This window comes from Poecilia reticulata, chromosome 4 (assembly GCF_904066995.2).
Source record: "Poecilia reticulata chromosome 4, P_reticulata-male-v2, whole genome shotgun sequence".
Taxonomy (NCBI): domain Eukaryota; kingdom Metazoa; phylum Chordata; class Actinopteri; order Cyprinodontiformes; family Poeciliidae; genus Poecilia; species Poecilia reticulata.
This window is the reverse complement of record NC_088833.1, coordinates 5,078,513-5,097,751: the sequence shown is the minus strand read 5'-3', so window position 1 is coordinate 5,097,751 and position 19,239 is coordinate 5,078,513. Positions and strand designations below refer to the sequence as shown.

Sequence of the window (19,239 nt, the reverse complement as noted above, 5' to 3'; positions counted from 1 at the left end):
CACAAAGATGTGTGGCTGCCCCCCTCGCAGCCAGGGTTTACAGTCAAAACACTTTCAGGGTGCCCTGTTTTTGCTCTGTCGCTTCCTACAGGAGAAACTTTCCGTCTTGTCTCAGAGACTTTGCCAGCTGTCGTCCTATCTGGTTATCAGCAATTCTGATAATGGACTGCGGGGCACTCAGTTATGTAATGGGATCTATAGGTTATGTGAGTGATGCTGTCTATCAGCTGTAGCATTTCTTTATGGCAGGCCATCCTTCTGCATGTTCAGGGAGCCAAACAACTGGGTTTATTGCAAGGACAAAACTTCAAACTGAGCACAAATGTGAAAACTAACAGTCCTGGAAACACTCCTGCAATTAACTAATTCCCCAACTAACTCATTCCTTAAACCCTATATGTGTTTATATGACAAAGACATTTGAGTTCAAGTTTCATCGAGAGCTACGTAATCTTGTGTGCAACCAGCAGCTAAGAGAACCGAGAGAGACCATTACAACATTCTGGATACTGCTAAAGGCTGATGTCAACAATTTTATAGTCCCCTAGACTATAACCTTCAGTTAATATTTACTGTTATACAGGCAGGAGGGAACGAGGGTTGGAAGGTAGTCACAAAACACAGAGGCAGCTTCTTGTTTCATAAAGTACCATCTGCTGGTCAAAAGTTGAAACAGCATTCTGCTTTTAAACTGTGCATTGCAAAACATCTTACATCAAGCAATCAGCTTCTGCGTCTTTAAAAATTAACCTTCACTTTTTAAGACTAAAGAAATAAATGGAGTAAAGTTTTCACAGGATTTGTGAGAAAGTTGTTGCAATGAGCATGGACAAACAGAGACTTATGGATAGTGATGCAAGTCTTCTGTCACACCCATAGGATCTACAGCTGTAATTACGTAAAAAAAATATAACTGATGAGCAGCCTGGAAAGGGCAAATCTGTCCTCTCCTCCCAGGCTTTGGCCTGTTTGTGACTATAGTTAGATGACTACTTATTACTGCAGAAATTATTAGCTCAGACTCACTTATTGGGCGTCTTAAGAGGTGGACATCATCATCCAAGCTTTTGTTACTCTTTTTTTTGGCAGGCACAGGCACACCAAACAAGTCCAACAATAAAAGATTTACTCTCTTAAAACTGTAAAGGAGAACTTTTTAGTGATTTGTTTTAATTAACAGGGTTAAACATTATTCATATACACCTCAGAAGTCCACTTTAGAAACTTCACAGGTACATAACAGCTGACCAATACCTTAGATACTGTTCTTGTCTGAAATAGGTAAGAGTCATAGCTTGGAAATTTCTTCTCATCATCGTTGATAGAGTTGACAAAGTCAAGTTTTCAAATTAAACAATAATTTAGTGCAATAATTAGTGCAGAAATTATCGGTGATGTACCTCAAGGCTCAGTTTTATGACATTTTCTACTGATGTACAGTATATGTGGTTCCAATTTTTTAATGAAATGCCTTCCTCCATCAACTGCTTGACAACACTCAAACAGTGGTTACCTTGACAACTGTCCACAACTACATTCTGAGAGATGAGAAACACAAATCATTTTTCCAGATCATAAAATCATCTCTATTAAGTAGCATATTGGTGCCTTAGCATCCTGTGTCTTGCTGAGTCTAAGGAATATTTAGCTCCTAAGCATCACCCTTGACATTTTGTATGTAAGAAACTCAACTTTTTGTTGCGGATTATAGCAAATCATAGATTTTTGCAATTCCAGGAAAAAGTGGAGACTCCTGCACATTCTTTCATTTAATCATACGTTGATTACTGCAGTAATTTTATTTTTTTTAAAACAACAACAAAGGGCTCCTTTATATGTGTAAAGTCACTAACATATGTAAAATGAAGAAAATAATAAAAATAATCACAATAATGTGAAGGATATTCTTTGATATTATCAGAGTACAATGTTATACTTTAATATTTGAAATACTGACATTTTGATGCAGTAGTTTTGCTGCAATAGTTTTGCTGCTTTTATATGCAATGAAAGCTAAATTGAGCATCCATCCATCCAGCCATCCATCCATCCATCCATTTTCTTCCGCTTATCCGGAGTCGGGTCGCGGGGGCAGCAGCTTCAGAAGGGAGACCCAGACTTCCCTCTCCCCAGCCACTTCTTCCAGCTCCACCAGGGGAATCCCAAGGCGTTCCCAGGCCAGCCGAGAGACATAGTCCCTCCAGCGTGTCCTGGGTCTTCCCCGAGGCCTCCTCCCGGTGGGACGTGCCCGGAACACCTCACCAGGGAGGCGTCCAGGTGACATCCTGACCAGATATGCCCGAGACACCTCAACACCAGAGAGGTGACATTCCACGTCCCAAGAGCCAGCTTCTGCAGCCGAGGATCAGACCGCCAGGGTCCCCTCCCTCGGCTGCCGCCCGTAACACACAGCACCCGACCCCTTTGGCCCCTCCGACACTTGGTGAGCCCATTGGAAGGGGGACCCACGTCTCCTCTTCGGGCTGAGCCCGGCCGGGCTCCGTGGGTAAAAGCCCGGCCACCAGGCGCTCGCCATCGTGCCCCACCTCCAGGCCTGGCTCCAGAGTGGGGCCCCGTTGACCCGCGTCCGGGCGAGGGAAAACCAGATCCAAAGTTCATCTCCATCATAAGGGGTCTTCGGGCTGCGCTTTGTCTGGTTCCTCACCTAGGACCTGTCCGCCTTGGGTGACCCTACCAGGGGCATAAAGCCCCAGACAGCATAGCTCCTAGGATCATTGGGACACTCAAACCCCTCCACCACGATAAGGTAGCAGCCCGAGGAGGAGGGGCTTTAAATTGAGCATTTAAATTTAAAAAGATGTTAAGACTTAACATTTTTTCTTATTTGCTTATCAACTGTGGCTGAGCATTAGTCATCTTATCTTCCTTGTCAATAGACATAAAACAATATCTTAAGAGTATAAAGCTAAACTGATTTTGCTCCATGACTGTGAATCTGACATTTATTACTCTTTTGCCTTTATTAAAAGCTAAATTTATCAAATGCTGATCTAAGTCTCCAAATTCTCAACATAAACTCCACCAATTAAAAAAAATTACATTCCGCGTGAAAAACACTATCAGAGTTTTGTGTAATTGGTGAATTATAGCTCTGCAGCGAGAGACTGGCAGCCTTTCTGCTCTGTTTTGGTCTCTTTAAATGCTAAAGAGCTCCATTTTGACTCTCCTTTTGAAGTCTTGAAAGTATTGAATTCATGACCATGAATGAACCTTTAGATGTGGGTGTAGATTAGTAAAATCCCTGCACTGCCAGAGTCAATCATGCACAACTCGCGCTGTCAATCTCAGGCTCAGCCTTGCTTAGCCGACTTCAAAATGTTGGAATTTACATAGTGAGAGAAGAACAGGATTTTGGGCAATCACTGTTTTTTGTTTTCATTTTCTCCAAGGGCAAGACCATACAAACAAAAACCATGAGGATGACCGGCTATTTTAGTCTGGGGGTGCTACGAGTCAATCAACATGCAGAAGGTCTGTGTTTCCAAAACTGCTTATTATCTCGTTCTCTTCAGGGACGTTACTGAGGTGAAGATGTCAGTCTTCAATAAAAACAGTGACCTAGCTTTAGAGTCTGAAACAACTATTTGTCTTCTGCACCTACTCTACTTCTATGCAAGGTTCTAGAGCCACAAAGCCACCCAGAGAGTCAATGAAACAGCACATGTTTTACAGCTTTATGTGAAAAACTGCTTGGATATGAGTGATGATTCAATATTAAGCTATCCATGTGCACAAGATGCTTCCTCCAAATTTGAACTTCTCCAGATGGTTAGGCATAGTAGCTCACAAACAGATAAATCAATGAATGGAAGGCTGTAAAACCCATTGGACCAACCTCAGTCAAAATGTCTCTCACTGAAAGAATCAGGATGAAAAAAACGATCTGAAGGGGAAGTGAACATTTTTAGCCAGCAGAGTTGTCAACAGCGATAAGAAAAAAAGAAATGGGATGCATTTTGTGTATTTTTGCTTAGAGTGCATGATTGACATTGGGCAAGGATAATGATCTGTGTGGACTGAAGCATAGCACTGGCATTTATTTATTGAGAGAAAAATCTAATTCATTCAAGCAAACAAGACTAGAAAGCTTTCAGATAGAATGCCCATCTATGTTTGATTCTGTTCAGAATCACACCGGGATAAACTCTGGACAGGTCAGCAGCAGACTCAAGCAGTGAAACATAGAGCATGAAGGGACAAAACCCCCAAATGTACGAACAAACCATGCAGGATTCACACAAAAAGACCTCAGTCGAGACTTAACTCCAGGATTTTTTTTCTTTTAGGCAACAGTAGTAATCACTGTTCAGTCCTAACGTACAATGACTGTCTTAAAATGAAAAGTGTTGAAAATGTACGTGACATTTTATCTACTTCAACAATTCAACTGAAAAAAGTTAAACTCAGACATAATATTTCCCACAGACTGATATATTTCAAGCATTTATTTCTGCTACATTTGAAGATCATAGAGTACAATAATGGGGATAACTTGACAGATAGCTGTAAATCAGTCGGCAACAGGAAGACAAGCATTAAAAAGTCATTAGCAAAGAAGCTGGAGGTACACACAGTCCTGGATTCATGCATATAAATATAAAGTTAACAGGAAGGTAAAATAGTAGAAAAAGGTGCACAAGCAATGAAAACTAAGGAAAATCCTAGTCTTCATGAAGCAACGGGGTTTGGGAGACTTCCAGTCATTGTTTTAAGAGCCACCACACACAGACACATGCAGAACAAGAGCTACGACTGTCAGTTCTTTTGTTAAGCCATTCCTGGACCAGGACATGACAACTGTCCATACTGCCAAAAGTACAAATACCTGCTGTACGACCAAGGTATCTGACACATTCACTACATGTCCCTTAAACATCTATCCAATTTATTTAATCTTTCTATAGTTGGCCATAATGCTTTAGTTTAAACATTGCTTCACTTAAAATCCTGGGTTTGTTTGTGATAGAATTATGTAGCATTTTACATTGAAACATTTGTTTTTAAAGCTAACACGTTTCTTCTTTTGCAAGGTAAATTTCTGGTACATTACTTCTGTCTGTTTCTTTTGCACTCACTTTAGATACTGCATCCAGAACAGGTGTATGGGAGGAACCAGCCAGCATTTCCTGTGTAAATTGGTGTATGACGTCACTGAGTACATCCAAAATGGAGGGTTTTCTCTTTTGTAAAGTAACCTTTTGACCGTTTAACATAACATTTTTAATTGAGTAGATTAGTGTAAATTAGATTAGTAACCTTATTCCTGCTTCTTTGTGACATATCTTCTAATGCAGGGGTGCCCAAAGTTGGTCCTCGAGGCCCGGCATCCTGCATGTTTTAGTTCTCTCCCTGGGTTAAGCACCTGGATCAAATGATGGCTCGTTAGAAGGCCTAAGAGGAACATTGACAAGCTGAAAAGGTTGTTACTACCACCAGGGAGAGAACTAAAACGTGCAGGACGCCGGACCTCCAGGACCGACTTTGGGCACCTCTGTTTTAATGGTACAGACTAATGAAATGCAGGTGTGTTGCCAACTCCGTATAACACCAGTAAGAATTTGGCTACTGTGACGCTAAGATGTCAGAAAACCAAGATGGCAAAGAATAAGATTTACCAGGAGGAACATTGTATGGCCTGCTGATGCTGACTTCTTATCACCTTTCTTGACACTCTCACTATGCTACCTCACAGTTTCACTGTGTTTGATTGACCAGTAATGATACCCAAATTCCACATAGAATCTATGGAGTAATGTCAGCAATAAAACAAGACATTTTCAATAATGCAGACAAGTGGAAGACTTGTATTAAGGCACCTCTGATGTCTTCATGCCACACCACATGAACCTAGTAACTCATGCAAGAGTAGCTCAGGTAAGTACTGAGTGAGTATACGGTACAGTATAAGGTCATATTATTCAGTAAGTCCATATTTATCAATTAAAGATAATTGCTCTTACGTTCTAAAGCATAATACTCTAGTGACCACTGGGCAAAATGTGTCTTTCCTAAAATAAGACTAAGACTAAGATGCCAACCAGCACATTATAACATTTCTTGGAGTGACAGTAAACAATATGCTCATTATTACTTACATCAGGCTAAATTTGAATGGCTTTTAAAACCTTAAAACGCTGCATGGACATTTTCCGTTTAGTTATAAACCTTGTTCCCACACATTTACTGTGACTCTTAGTTTAGACTCATATTTGTGAAAATTGGGGATTAACCATTTTTTGGAAACTTATTGTTTTTAATTTCACCCCTACTTAATTAGCTATTGCTTAGGCCACCAAAGTAAATTCATACCCTCATAGCTGCCTTTATAGCAACCCGTTCTGCACACTGCGAAATTGTGCCTTAACCACCAAATTAAGGCAAATTAAGTGAAAACCAATTGCAGAAAGTTCAAAGCATAATTAAGTTAAACTGAGACATTATTTCCAACACTTACATAATCTAAAGACTATAAACAGCTCTGGATTACTTTTAACAGCAAACAGAAACCAAAAAAAATAGCTTTTGTGTGGTCTCATTGAGTCATTTTATGGACACAGAAAGTTAAAAGATCTGATAAAATAAAGTGTGCAGTAATTCAGCAAAGTTGTAAAAAATGGAGAAACAGATGTACAGGCATCACAGATTAAAACATTATGCTTTCATCAGGCTGCGGATGTATGACATCAGTTTTTAAATAGAAAAAAGTCACTTTTTACAGAAGATTTTTTGAAACTCGATGGACAACAAATTTTAAATATAATCTAATAAAATGTTTGAGAAGAAACTTTCTCATAAATAGCAGTTGATGCCATGAGAACTGGTACAGAGCAGTCTAAAATTGCAATAGCCAGGCTATTAAAAAAAGAAAAGAAGAAGAAGCGATCAAAATTGCATGAAAACAGTCTTGCATATAATCATCTCTTATTTTCATATATGCAAAGCCACAGTCAACTCACAGTTCTGGTGTCGACAGGCAGTTCTTTCAGAAGACCGAGGCTGACTTCAAGCTGCTGCTAAACCGGCTAAATCTTTATATTTTAATTACTTCTTTCAAGCAAAAATGACAATTTTGGTTTACACTGTTGGAGGATTATTAGACAAAGCTACAGGAAGATGGACTTTGCCACCTTCTGCAATTTTGATTTTAAAAAAAGAGTAAAACCACAAACCTTAACATATTTTGGTGATAATTTTATATGACAGTAAACTACAATGTAATAGAATTGTGGAGAGGAAGGAAAATGATAACACTGTTTACACTTCACTTTTGACTATTAATAATAATAAAGACAAACGTGGCTTCATTCACCAGGGTTGGTACAGGGTTGGTAAAAATTTAAGCACTTTCCAAACATTCTCCAAGTAAGTTTTCACATTTTCTCAGCACTTACTTTGGAGATAAACTCAATTCAAATGAACTAAATAATGTACTTTATTACTGTTGTTAACAATGTCTTGTGATAGTATTCTAGTCTACACAGCAGGGACAAAGTAAATTAAAATATAACACAATTTAATGTTTTGAAAATTCTCTCACATACCCTGTACACCTGATTGATCTGAGAACAAAACACAAATTCTTCAAAAGGAATCCCCCAATGTTGATAACATAAGACCACCTTTATTTCAATTTCACAGATCAATAACTAATTGAGAATTTAGGCTTAATAAATATTAATTACCTGGAACAAATCAGTTTGTGTTAAGGTTAATTAGCTTCACTTGACTTCCTTTAAGGAGTCTTTGCTCCTAAAAGTTTATTACAAGACTGTGCAGATAGAATATCAGACAGTTTCCAAGAACATTATACAGAAATCAAGCACTTTCCAAACCTTGAAAACACCTTGTTGACATTCAAGCATTTTCAAGGATTGCAAACACTTGTACAAACTTTTCTTTTCCCCAGTCTAGACCCTTTAGCCGCTGAATTAGCTTGATCCATTTTACCTGTTCCTGGTGGATAAATGCATCCCCACAGCATGATGCTGCCACTGCCATGGTTCACTGTAGAGGTGGTGTCCAGGACATGCTTCAAGTTTCAACACATCTGTATCAAATAGATAGTTTGGCAGACTTCTGCAAAGCTCGGTGACATTTTAAGAAGGCAATTTAGCTGTGTTAACATAAAATCTGCAGGGCACCCGCCCTTCGAGGCTGGAGCCGGACACTTTTAGTTTAGGTTGATGGTTTGTGGTAATCGTTTCTGTCTTATAGTGTTTTCCAACCTAAGCTGTGGATCTGAGTCAGTTCGTGGGGCAAGGACGCACAGATGTGAGGTCAACGCCGCAACTGCAAAAGGGTGGAAAATGCGTCACCTCAGGCCAGACATCAAAGAGAACCCCATCCATCGGGGATAACGTCAAAAAGAGGTTAGCAGGGGTTTTAAAAACAGGTCCATAAAAACTGCCCCTGTGACGGCCTGCAGCGACAGCCATTACTGGCAGCCTGTTGTCATAATAAGCTAGCATTAGCTAAGAAAAGGTTACATAGAGGCTCCACATGGGCAAGCACATTCACACTGGGAGACACCCAGAGGTGTCAGAAAAGTGAACATGTCAACATTAACTTTTATTAGTAAATGGAAAAGGGAGCCTAATTATGTTAGCAAAGCGGACACAGAGGGGATGCTAGGAACTTCAAAGAGCACAGAGGGTTATTTTTGGCATTTTGTCTTAGTTTTCACTTAAAAAGAAACAGGAGGGACATGTTACCTAATGAACGCTAAGCGGAATGGAATCTCTTTAATCTTTAAAAAGGCATTTTTCTTACTTTGAGGTTTATTAGCCCCTTCTTTCATGACACAACATGACATTTCTAAGAAAACATAATGGCTGTGTGTACATTTCCTTGCTTATTAGTTGAACATGAACACATTTGGACTTCAAAACAATTACTTCAAAGAACAATTTTATTTGAGAAAACATTTTAAAACACATGGTTCTGGATCTAATAATGTATTTGTTATTTCTTCTTAACACAGTCTGTATGAATGAGCCGAATAGAGGCATATTTTGGTTACTTCCTGCCAAATCTGCTTCGTCACTATGTTTGACTGCATCCTCTCTATCATCACTCCATCTGACAGCTGTCCAAAGCTGCAGCTGAGTCATTTCCAAGCTGAATGTGATGAGTCAGAACACACTCTGTTTCATTAGCAGGATTCTCCTCAGTCACTGTGACTTCAGCACTTTCTCTACAAGTTGAGGCATTATCAGGAAGGTGGTTGCTTAAACACTGATCCCTGCTGCCAGTTTCCTCCTCTTCATCACTGCTGTCTACAATCTCTCCTTCCTCTTGTTCTTCCTCCCCTGTGCCCCTCTTGGCCTTTTTCTGCAGCGGTGGTTCTGTTTCAGGAGTTATGTCTTGGGTTCTTGTGTGAATGTTTGCTTCCTGCGTAGCACAACACCCTTGTATTGGTTGTAGATCTTGGGACCCCTCTTCCTCTTCCTCTGTCTGGTGCCCTGAAACACACCTTGTTGCAGAACTTGTACGGGCTGACACAGGTTCAGCTGAAACGACATGAGCCAACTTTTCAATAAACAATGTTTCTTATGTTAACTGCAGACAGTAGAACAGATTCTTGCCTGGTCATGTGTGCAGATGATCAATGATCTCCATAAGGAACATAAACATGGAGCACAACTGGAGTTTAATTAAAGGAGCAGTGTCATGCAAAATCAACTTTTTTGAGCTTTACATCATGTTGGAATACTATTCCCTCATCAAAAACATACCTGGAGTGTTGCCTTGATTCTTTAATTCATGTTTGAGAAATTCTTTCCTCTCCCATAGCAACTGTGCAGATGTCCAAAACGCCTGGTTGGACCTAGCACCACCTTCAAGGTGCAGCTGCTTCCTTGAGCTGCAGTTTCCAAGCTACTGAGCTTCTGCCTCACAGAGAACCCCATTCCACTCCTTCAGACTAGCCAGCAGTAATTAGCAAACACCTTGTGAAACTGATAACCTCCTGAGCTCATTATACAAGCTGCTTCTCATTGCAACGCTGGTAAAAATGCTGCTAAAGGATTAATAGAGAAGTCATATTGTGATAACTTCTTGGTTATCAGGAGTTTTTGAAGCAGCATAAGCCCAATTTCAAGGTGTTGAATCAGGAAGGAAAATGTATTTTAAGTCATATTTGACATATATTGCATTTTTATAACAATTAAAAGTGACAGTTAATTTACTATGCTGTAAAATGATACTATGTGCCTGTAAAAGATGTAATACTGCCCCTTTAACAGAATGCATCAATAATAAAAAATAAAAAAAAAACTAGTAGAATGAATAGTTTTAAAATAATGACACAATCAGAGGTATACTGATTGCAGTTTTCTGGCTGATCACTGATCTTTTTTCCTGCATTGAGCCTCGATATAGCCAAACTCCGTCAAGTGCTTGTTTTTTAAATAGCATATTAGATTAGTTGTGTTGATGCATTTTGACGTGTTTCACCCCCGAGGTAATTTTCCACCGCAACGTGCAAACGTCTCCATTCACTCTCAGAGCGTTATAATTTCACACGACAGGATGTGTCGCCGCACGGTTGCGCAGTCTGAAGGAAAGAGGAGAAAAGCTGCACATGCAGGCTGCGAAGTGAGATAAATGCAATCGGTTTTGGGGATCGGCATCAAGAGACAGTGATCGACGATCACCGATCGTACACTTTTTCACGGAAATCGGCCGACTATGATCGGTGGCCGATCGATCGGCACACTACTGTCTTTTTGATCCTTAAAATACCAACATTTCAACCCAGTTTATTCACAGACACCAGCTTTCACGTGCTGAATATGGACACAGGTTGAATTCTGTTTATACACTGCCAGTCTCTCAGCAAGAATCTATCCTCTGCCACAGTATCTGACTGTGTGTTATCACTTCCTGCCCTGTTTCCCTGAGCTTGGCATGGGTAATTATCAGGATGTTTCTATGGCAAAGTTTATAGGGAAACAACATGGTACCAGGGGCTTATCACTGAAAACACACTCTTGGACTAAAATTACCTCATTTGTCATTTGGACAGTTTGTTCTGACAGTGTAATGAAAAAAGGGTTGTGTTCTATTTTACAACCACAAAATGGAACTGCTTTACACACAATTTGGTTCCCGTGTGCAGACCTGAGAAGAAATCCATCAATGAGCGTCCATTTTCATGGAATGTAGCAGTGTTTTCACGCAACTGACACCTCTAGACTTCAAAACACTTCAGGGGCAGAGGAAACCGAGCAGAAAATGAGGGGAAACAAAGACCGATATCCTGTTTTCTCCTTCGCGGAGCTCATGAAGTCACAGTCGAATAAGCAAGCTGTGTTTGATCCTCTCTTTGGCTACTGTTTCTGTCGAGGTTAAGCTGGTGTGCATGATCCTGAGCAGAGCACACTCATTTCCGTTGGGTTAATGCGTTACCATAGAGAAAAATAAGGGAACGGAGTGTTTTAGAGCCTCAGCTGGAGAAAGCGGGACATGATACAATGGGGTTGGAATCGGCAGAGCCGAGAGAGTTTGGTGTTTTGGGACTGCTCTGGGTCTTGACTCATGTCGGACTGTACAAATTCCATTTGTTTAGACTAAACTGTATCAAAATCTATATTCCCAATAAAAACTGGCACTGAGTCTTAGTCCAAATGCAGCTGTGGATAAATTTGTTTTTCATCAACCAAAGTTTGAATCAAATATGTGATTTGGGATTTGTTTACCTGGTCCTTTGAGTGGGTAGTCCTTCCAGTGATCTCTGAGAACAACATGCAGTACAGGATACTCAATGATTGTTTTATAACTCAGGTTATCCCTGAGGCTTTTCTCAACGTCCAACTCGTGGTACCTATGTCAGATCACAGAGAGAATCAAGCAAAACAAAGACATGATTACAACGCAATATCATTACAGCATGCTAGGTAAATTATATGATCACAAGACGCAGAAGGCACAGCTTCTTTTAAGCGATTGCTGACAATAATCAAAGGATTAATAGATAATTAAGATCTGAATTTTCAACAGCCAAATGAATATCATTTTCTGGCATCACATATTGACAGATGCGGTACTTGGCCAAGACTTAGCAGCATCTCTAAGGCACATGGGGCAGCACTCCCCACCCTTGTGCAACCATGTGCAGAAGATGACATCAATGATTGCCTCAGTCAAGAAATTTCATAAATCACAGGACGAAACGGTTCACTGGATAAATAGGAGACATGCTCTAATTTAGGATGTATTATATACATCAGTGATCGTTCTCGAGCCGTTATTTCCTGGTCTTGGAGGGTGCGGTCTCCATCTCGGTCTGGGTCTCCAAAGAACTGGCCTTGACTTCAAGTCTGATTTGACAAATCTTCATTACTCTCTTACTGATTTTCTAAATTAAACTATTGTGCAATGGAAGTCCATTAATTCAGTTAACCCTTCTAGTACTAGAATTATAAAGGTTCGCATGAGCTTATTTTTTATATTTTTGGATGCTGCACTGCCATTATTTGGAGCATTTCAATAACCAATACATCAATACAATCCTTAAATCCAGGTCTTTCACAATTTATATGTTATTAATCCATAACAACACAGACTGTGTATCAAACTGTGACTGCATTTGAAATATTAGCTTATTTTGACATTTATTAGATTAATACTTTGGTATTTTTGGGAGAGTAATTAGATGTTTTTACATAAATGCTTATATTTTTGTTCAAAAAATGTTGTTATGAATGATTCAGTCTTGGTCTTAGAGGAAGTAGTCTAGGAAAAACCAGTCTTGACTACATGCCTGCTATAAGTATCTATCTATATGTTTGCCTGTTTAATCACTTAAACATTTCTGAAGGTAATGTACAAGTATAGAAAAGATTTTGGACTTCCTACTTGTTTTGCTCAATGACACAATTACCCCAGGAACATCCCACTTCTAAAGTCATTCCAAGAGCTTTGTTAGAACAAGCAATGAAACAATAAAATTTCACTGGAACAAGAGCTTAAAAGAAACTGCCCTCCAAAAGAAAGCAACTTTCCTGAACAGGCCATGTCAAATGACTGCAAACAGCTTATGTAGATTTAAAAGCACCTGAAAATTGCCAAAGTGGCATTATTAACACAACATAAAAATGTGAAGTTTATCTATCAATAATAACACTGTTTTCCATCCATGTTACAAAATTAAAAAGCATAAAGTTTTAAGATTACTGCTTGGAGTCAATTCAGGAAGAAGGTGTGTAAAAAGTAAAAATAGCAACCAAAAGCAGAAACTTATACTTAAAATGTGCTTACGAGGCGCCCATTATGTCCATGACATTTAGTTTATGGGTAAAATCTAATAAATACAAAAAAAATGTCATAAATTTTGTTCTACATCCTTGTTTGTAAACAACTATAAAAGAAAGCAGATTTTTCCTCCCTGTGGTGTCAATGAGATTATTAAACCTCTGTCCACTTCCACATACAAAGCTGTGCAGCTCAGCCAAGAACATGAACACATCTGGTGTCTATATAATGTTCTCTCGATGAACAGAAGACTCAGCTAATCCTCTCTTGAGGGGGAGGTTTTGTTGTTTTCTCCACTGTTCTGCTCAAACCCCTGTAAAATAAACCCCCAGAGATTACAGGGTATAAAAAGGAAGAAACAAATCAACCCTTCTTTTATTATTATTTTTACTATACTGAATAACTACAAATCAAAAGTTGTTCACAAGCTGGCACCTGGTGAGACAGGGCACATGTAAAACCTACTTATGTCCCAGTTTAAAAGGTAATTACATATAACCAGTGTAGAAAGTGTAAAATGTTAAATGGGGGAGATCGTTGTAACAAATTCCATTTCCACGGTCAACTTGGTGTAATAATTACTCAGTAATAACAACATAACATTCTGGTTATTCTGATTTGGAAACAGGATGGCACTAAAGAAGTCGTCCCATACTCGTTCCCAAATGATGGAGCTCAGTCAGCCTGATCTGACCTGACTGAATCTGGGATCTTGTTCTTGGTGCCACAATCCATAGGTAAGATGTGGGATTCACATGCACCAGTTATTTGAAAGCTTTACTTTCTTCACAGTAGCAGACCAATGCAACCGCTGTATTATAGCAGGGAATCAGTCAATCAAGTTTATTTGTATAGCACATTTCAGCAACAAGTGCTTTATCTCATAAAAACATAAAAATATAAAGTCATAAAAGAAGCCACACAGTCAACAATTGAAACCAGTAAATATTCATGTTTTTGTCACATGCCATTGTGGGAAGCCCATCTCCTATTCCATCTCACCATCACTCATGAACAGCACACAATAATACTTAAATCGCTGTGCTTGTGGCCAAGACTGACCTCTAACACAGAGGGAGCAATCCACCTCATGCCAGATGAGAATCATGGCCTCAGACTTAGAGGAACCGACTCTGATCCCGACTGGTTTTCACTGCAAACAGCACGAGTACCCACTGAAGGTCATGGTTTGAAAATGTCAATAGAACATCATCATCTGCAAAAGGCAAAGATGAGACTTGGGTTCAAGACATCTACTCTTCCTCGAGTTCCTTTCAATGAAAGCAGCAAAGAGTATTGGAAAATGGGGACGACATGAGAGGCCTGTGAAGACACTGTTGTAGTAATCACTTCGACTAACTTCTAGAGAAACATGGATGGGTTTCTCTAGATCTTGCTGGGACAAGTCCTTAAATTCCTGAAATCTTCTTCAGTTGACAGAAGGATGACTTTGCAACTGTCTTTATGTGTCTATGAAGGCTGGGGTCAGAGTCCCTCATTGCACTCAAATTTTGAGCCTGTTCAGTAGTTTCTAGATGTAATGACTGAAACAATCATTTCAGTTTTGTTTCTGTTCAGTTGAAAAAAGTTATGGCACATCCACACATTTATCTGTTCTAAAAAATTGGTTCAGTGCTTGGCTCGGTAACTTCGGGGTACACTTGACTTCTGTACCCTCTGATGTGAAGTTACCCGTCTGTAGAAACACAAAAAGTCCCTGTTCTTTTGGTAAGACTGGAGCCAGTCAAGTATTTACTGTACCAGAGAGTCTTACCCAGCTCTCCAGTTGCTTCAATAATATGTCATGGCCAACAGTGCCAATGCTGCACTGAGGTTCAGCAGTACCAGCACTGTGGTTCTTCTATAGTCTGTCTTTATGTGGATATCATTGAACACTTAGACTAGGGCAGTCTCAGTAGTGTGGTGAGGACGGAAACCAGACTGAAAGACGTCAAAGCGGTTGGTCCTGTTCAGTTGTTACACATCTCCAGCATTAACAGGGAGTGTTTTTATTTTGTAGCTCGTACACATTTTGAAAGAGGTCCGACAGTCTTGTAGAAGATTGTTTTTTTTCAAACTACATGTGGGCTATCCATACTTCTACAAATCCAAAAATTATCTCGAGAAAATTCAATTTTTTTCCAGGCTTTTCAAGCATGCACAATAAACCTGTTCTCACGCCTTTATTTTATCCTTATTACAAGCAGCAACTCTTTAAGCAAACCTATAAAAGGTTTAGTTCTCTGATGTTCAGGAAAAGAGTGACAGAAAGCAGAAATAATCCAGGTCACACATGCTTTTCATGTGTGACCTAAGCACATAATTTACCCTTGTGCGTGCGAGGACTGAGGCAAACGTAGAGGATTGTGGCCAATGATACAAGTTTTACGTGTGTGGGGTCGGTTGGACCCCATTTCTAGACACAAGGGTTAATGGAATATTCTCTCCTGTAAATTTAGAACAATTTCAATAACAACACCACACCATCATATCAGGAGAGAATAGGAAGCATCTGTTAGGCAGAAATAAATACGAGCTTTGGGGCAAGATGGGCAACAGCCGATGGGCGAGCTCCGGAAAAGGTTGGCCACAAATATGTAAGAGAAGGCTCAGCTTACACGGGACAAAAACATCCCTGTCTCACAGGGCATTGGCATAAGCAAAAAAAAAAAAAAACAACAAAGTACAGACAGGTGTTTCCTTTTTCAGTCAGAAATGTAAAAACAACTTGTGTAAATCTGACACATTAGGAGGCATGGATGCTTGGCTGGCTGAGAGGAAAAGCAGAAGTGCAGGGAAAAAGGGAGAAGGTATCCTCTGGATCACGGCAGTGGAATAAAATAAAATAAAAAAATTAAAAACCAAACATGAAAAAAATTACATAAACAAATATCCAGGAATGTGTGAATGGTACTCTTGATGTGCTTGCCTTCTTTTCCAGTAAGAGGATGCTGCTAACCCAGCTATGTTTAGTTAAGCACAAGAACTTCTTTCTTGGACATTTCTCGAAGTCGTTCAACAACAACATGCAGTCATGCCCTTTGTGGTGAATAACCTCTTAGAAGCCGTTACCACCACTATCCATGACTTCATTAAATCAGCAGCTCAAGCCAAATTAAGGCTTTTCTTCATGGAAAGCAGTTTTCAAGAAGAACTAGCCCGTTTGGGTGTAAAAGGTTTTAGACTTGTTTTGGACGAGATGTCACTCTGCAGCGCCCCAACTTCAAATTATAGGTCTAATCAGTGGCCAAGCCTTCTTATGTAACTACGCAGAGTTAATGTAAGCTAATTCCCATGATGTTCATTTTAATGTGGCCCATTAATATTCATTACTAACTCAATTTTCTGTTATTCAACCGCTTGCTGATAGATACTAAGGTGGGGCAGGAAAGGGTTGCAGTCATCCAAAGTAAAAAGAAAAAGGGCAAGAATGATTTATAACGCTTAATGACTCACTACCATAGAATTAACCCAACACACACTAAGCATTCTTTCCAGACTTGCTGTCCCACACTGATGACAAAAACAAGGCTAACAGCTACAGAAATCTGTAGCGATCTTTGTCTGCACTGTGACATTCTTGTATCTCTCTAAATGTGTATATTTTGCAGTCTCTCAAGCAAAAGATCTTGTGAAGAATTGCTGTCATTATATATAGTGAAATTAGTTTTATACTGGAACGGGCTAATAGGCCGCTCAGAGACAAAGAAGCCAAAGCTCCAAACGCAACATAAAAACACTGATTACAGATTACTCTGAGACCAAGACCTTAATTTTTGAGACATATCCTGTGGTGTGATGACACTAACGTTGAAGCAGACTATTGAGATAATCTCGTAAAAGGATCCCCAAAAACTTTAATTAATGTAACACAGTTTAAAAGGATATTCTACGTTTTGTTAAGGAAATGTCAACTTCTGGATTTCAAATCGTTAGAATTTTTTTTTGAAAAAGAAACGCTACCTGATCTCATTTTTTAACATGTGGGCATCATACATCTAAGAAAAAACTAGCAGATATTCATAACCACCGCTTATTTCTACCTTGCTGCTGTTTGTGTGATGGGCCAGCCATGTGGGTATGTGGCAGTAATATTTTAAAGCATGTCTATTTTACACCACAGGATGGAAAATTGAAGCAGTTTTCAGTCACTGTGTGTATCTCTAGCCAGGATATCGACTCATGCTGGACATGCCTCCAGCTGGTGGGATTTTATCCCTTAAATACTCTGAACTGCATTGTCTTCAAAGGATGCAGAACAGTTTTCTCAAGAAATATAAAAACATGGCTTTTATATTATAGGCTTGACATAGCAATTTAATGAAACAGCATGTTATTATAACGGTAACACTGTAAAGGTGCAGCAAAAGACCGGGATTTTGTTCTGAAGTGTTAACACAAGCAAGCAAAACATGACAGTCTGACAGCCTGTGCTAAATCTTGGCAACTACCTACACTCATCTTTCAATCATTTTTTTTAACCATGCTGTCAGGAAATATAATTTATAGCCTGGAAATAGGAGTGCAGCCCAGCCCACCGGGCCAAACAAAAGAAGCGAGTATCTGTGCGTATTATAAGGATGAAAAATGGGATGGGAGGTTGCATGACGTTTCATTTGGGCCAAGGATAATGGTTATGAACATTTTATGATCATCAGTCACTCTGTGACAAAACGGAAATGGAAAGCAGAGAAAGAGGCTAAAATTGGGCGAGGTAAATGGATGTCGTAATCGCAGCACTCTCATTTTTTAATATGCACAAAAAAGCGAAAAATCAAGCTGCGCAATATTGTAAAGAGAAAAGAAGAGGTGCACACAAGACAAAAACTGGGAAGATTTGGAGACAATGTAAGGGAAGTGGATTTCGGATAAAGATAAAGCACATCCATCCTGGAATCTCACCAAAAAAAGGCAAGAAAATAGAACCTGATGCGGTTAAACCTTCTTGCCAAAGCTCTGCGTAGGTTTGCTGGAATTTACAAGGCAGTGATATCATGTCCATAAACTGCGTATTTTGATTTCAAGCATACTGAGTAAATCATTCAAGATTAGTAAGATTGATCAAACGGTCAGTACGGTCACACGAACAGGGCGTGGGATGAGTGCTGTGACTCTAGGATGTTTTTTATGGTCGTTAAAAGGCTCCGGAAAATATTTGAAAACAACAAAGATGCAACGACTTAAAAACAATTTCAAAGCTTTTGTAGACAAGTGAAATAATTGTAGCTGCATTCTAAATTGCAAGAAATACTTACAAAACGAGAAGCATTATGATTAAGAAATGTGGATCTCTACTTAAGGATAAAAAAGATCTTTCATAAAAATTATTTTAAAAGAAAATTCTAAGTACACAAAAAGGAAAACATACAAAAAGCGAAAAAAAAGTGTCTCACCTCACAGAGTTAGCCTTTCTCCCCTCTGCTTTCATGAAAACTTTCACATGTTTGAATTGATGATGCACATACATCTTCAATCTGAAACAGAAATTCACAATCATACAAAAACCTCAATAACTGTAGAAAAAATTATCTCCATTTGGGATTTATTCTAAAAAGTAAAAAACAACAGCAAAAGCATACAATTTAGACTGATGTGACCTTTTTTATATAGTCACAGAAATGGAGAAAAACACAAAGTGTTGACTGAGCAACGCAAAAAAGAAACCTAAACACACTGACCGATATTTCCAAGGCTGGGAATTCAGTTTCCAAACAAAGAAGGAATTTCCCTCTTAAAGACGGTTTACACACTCTGGAGTGTACTTCTTGTGCCCTCAGCTAGATATCGTAAGCTCAGTTTACCATAAACAACTTTTTTGTTGCTTTTCTGCTTAATGTTTTCTCCAAGCTCTACTCTCTGCCTGCCCCTCCTGAACTTCATCAGAGGGAATGCTAACCAACAGTCTAAGTCTTTTTTAACTCTTGAAGAGTTAACTTTGACTGAAAGGTTTAAAGAACACGACAT

The 19,239-nt window shown here is 39.3% G+C and overlaps 1 protein-coding gene across 1 annotated transcript in view; it reads right to left on the bottom strand.

The window, feature by feature from the left end:
• Positions 1–19,239, bottom strand: part of LOC103463073 (N(G),N(G)-dimethylarginine dimethylaminohydrolase 1) — a 118,669-nt gene that overhangs the window by 75,777 nt on the left and 23,653 nt on the right. The window contains exons 8-9 of the mRNA XM_081606049.1: positions 18,669–18,749; positions 11,721–11,845 (exon numbers count right to left, since the gene is read on the bottom strand). Of these exons, the coding sequence (XP_081462175.1) occupies positions 11,721–11,845; positions 18,669–18,749 (206 nt within the window). The remainder of the gene's footprint in view (positions 1–11,720; positions 11,846–18,668; positions 18,750–19,239) is intronic.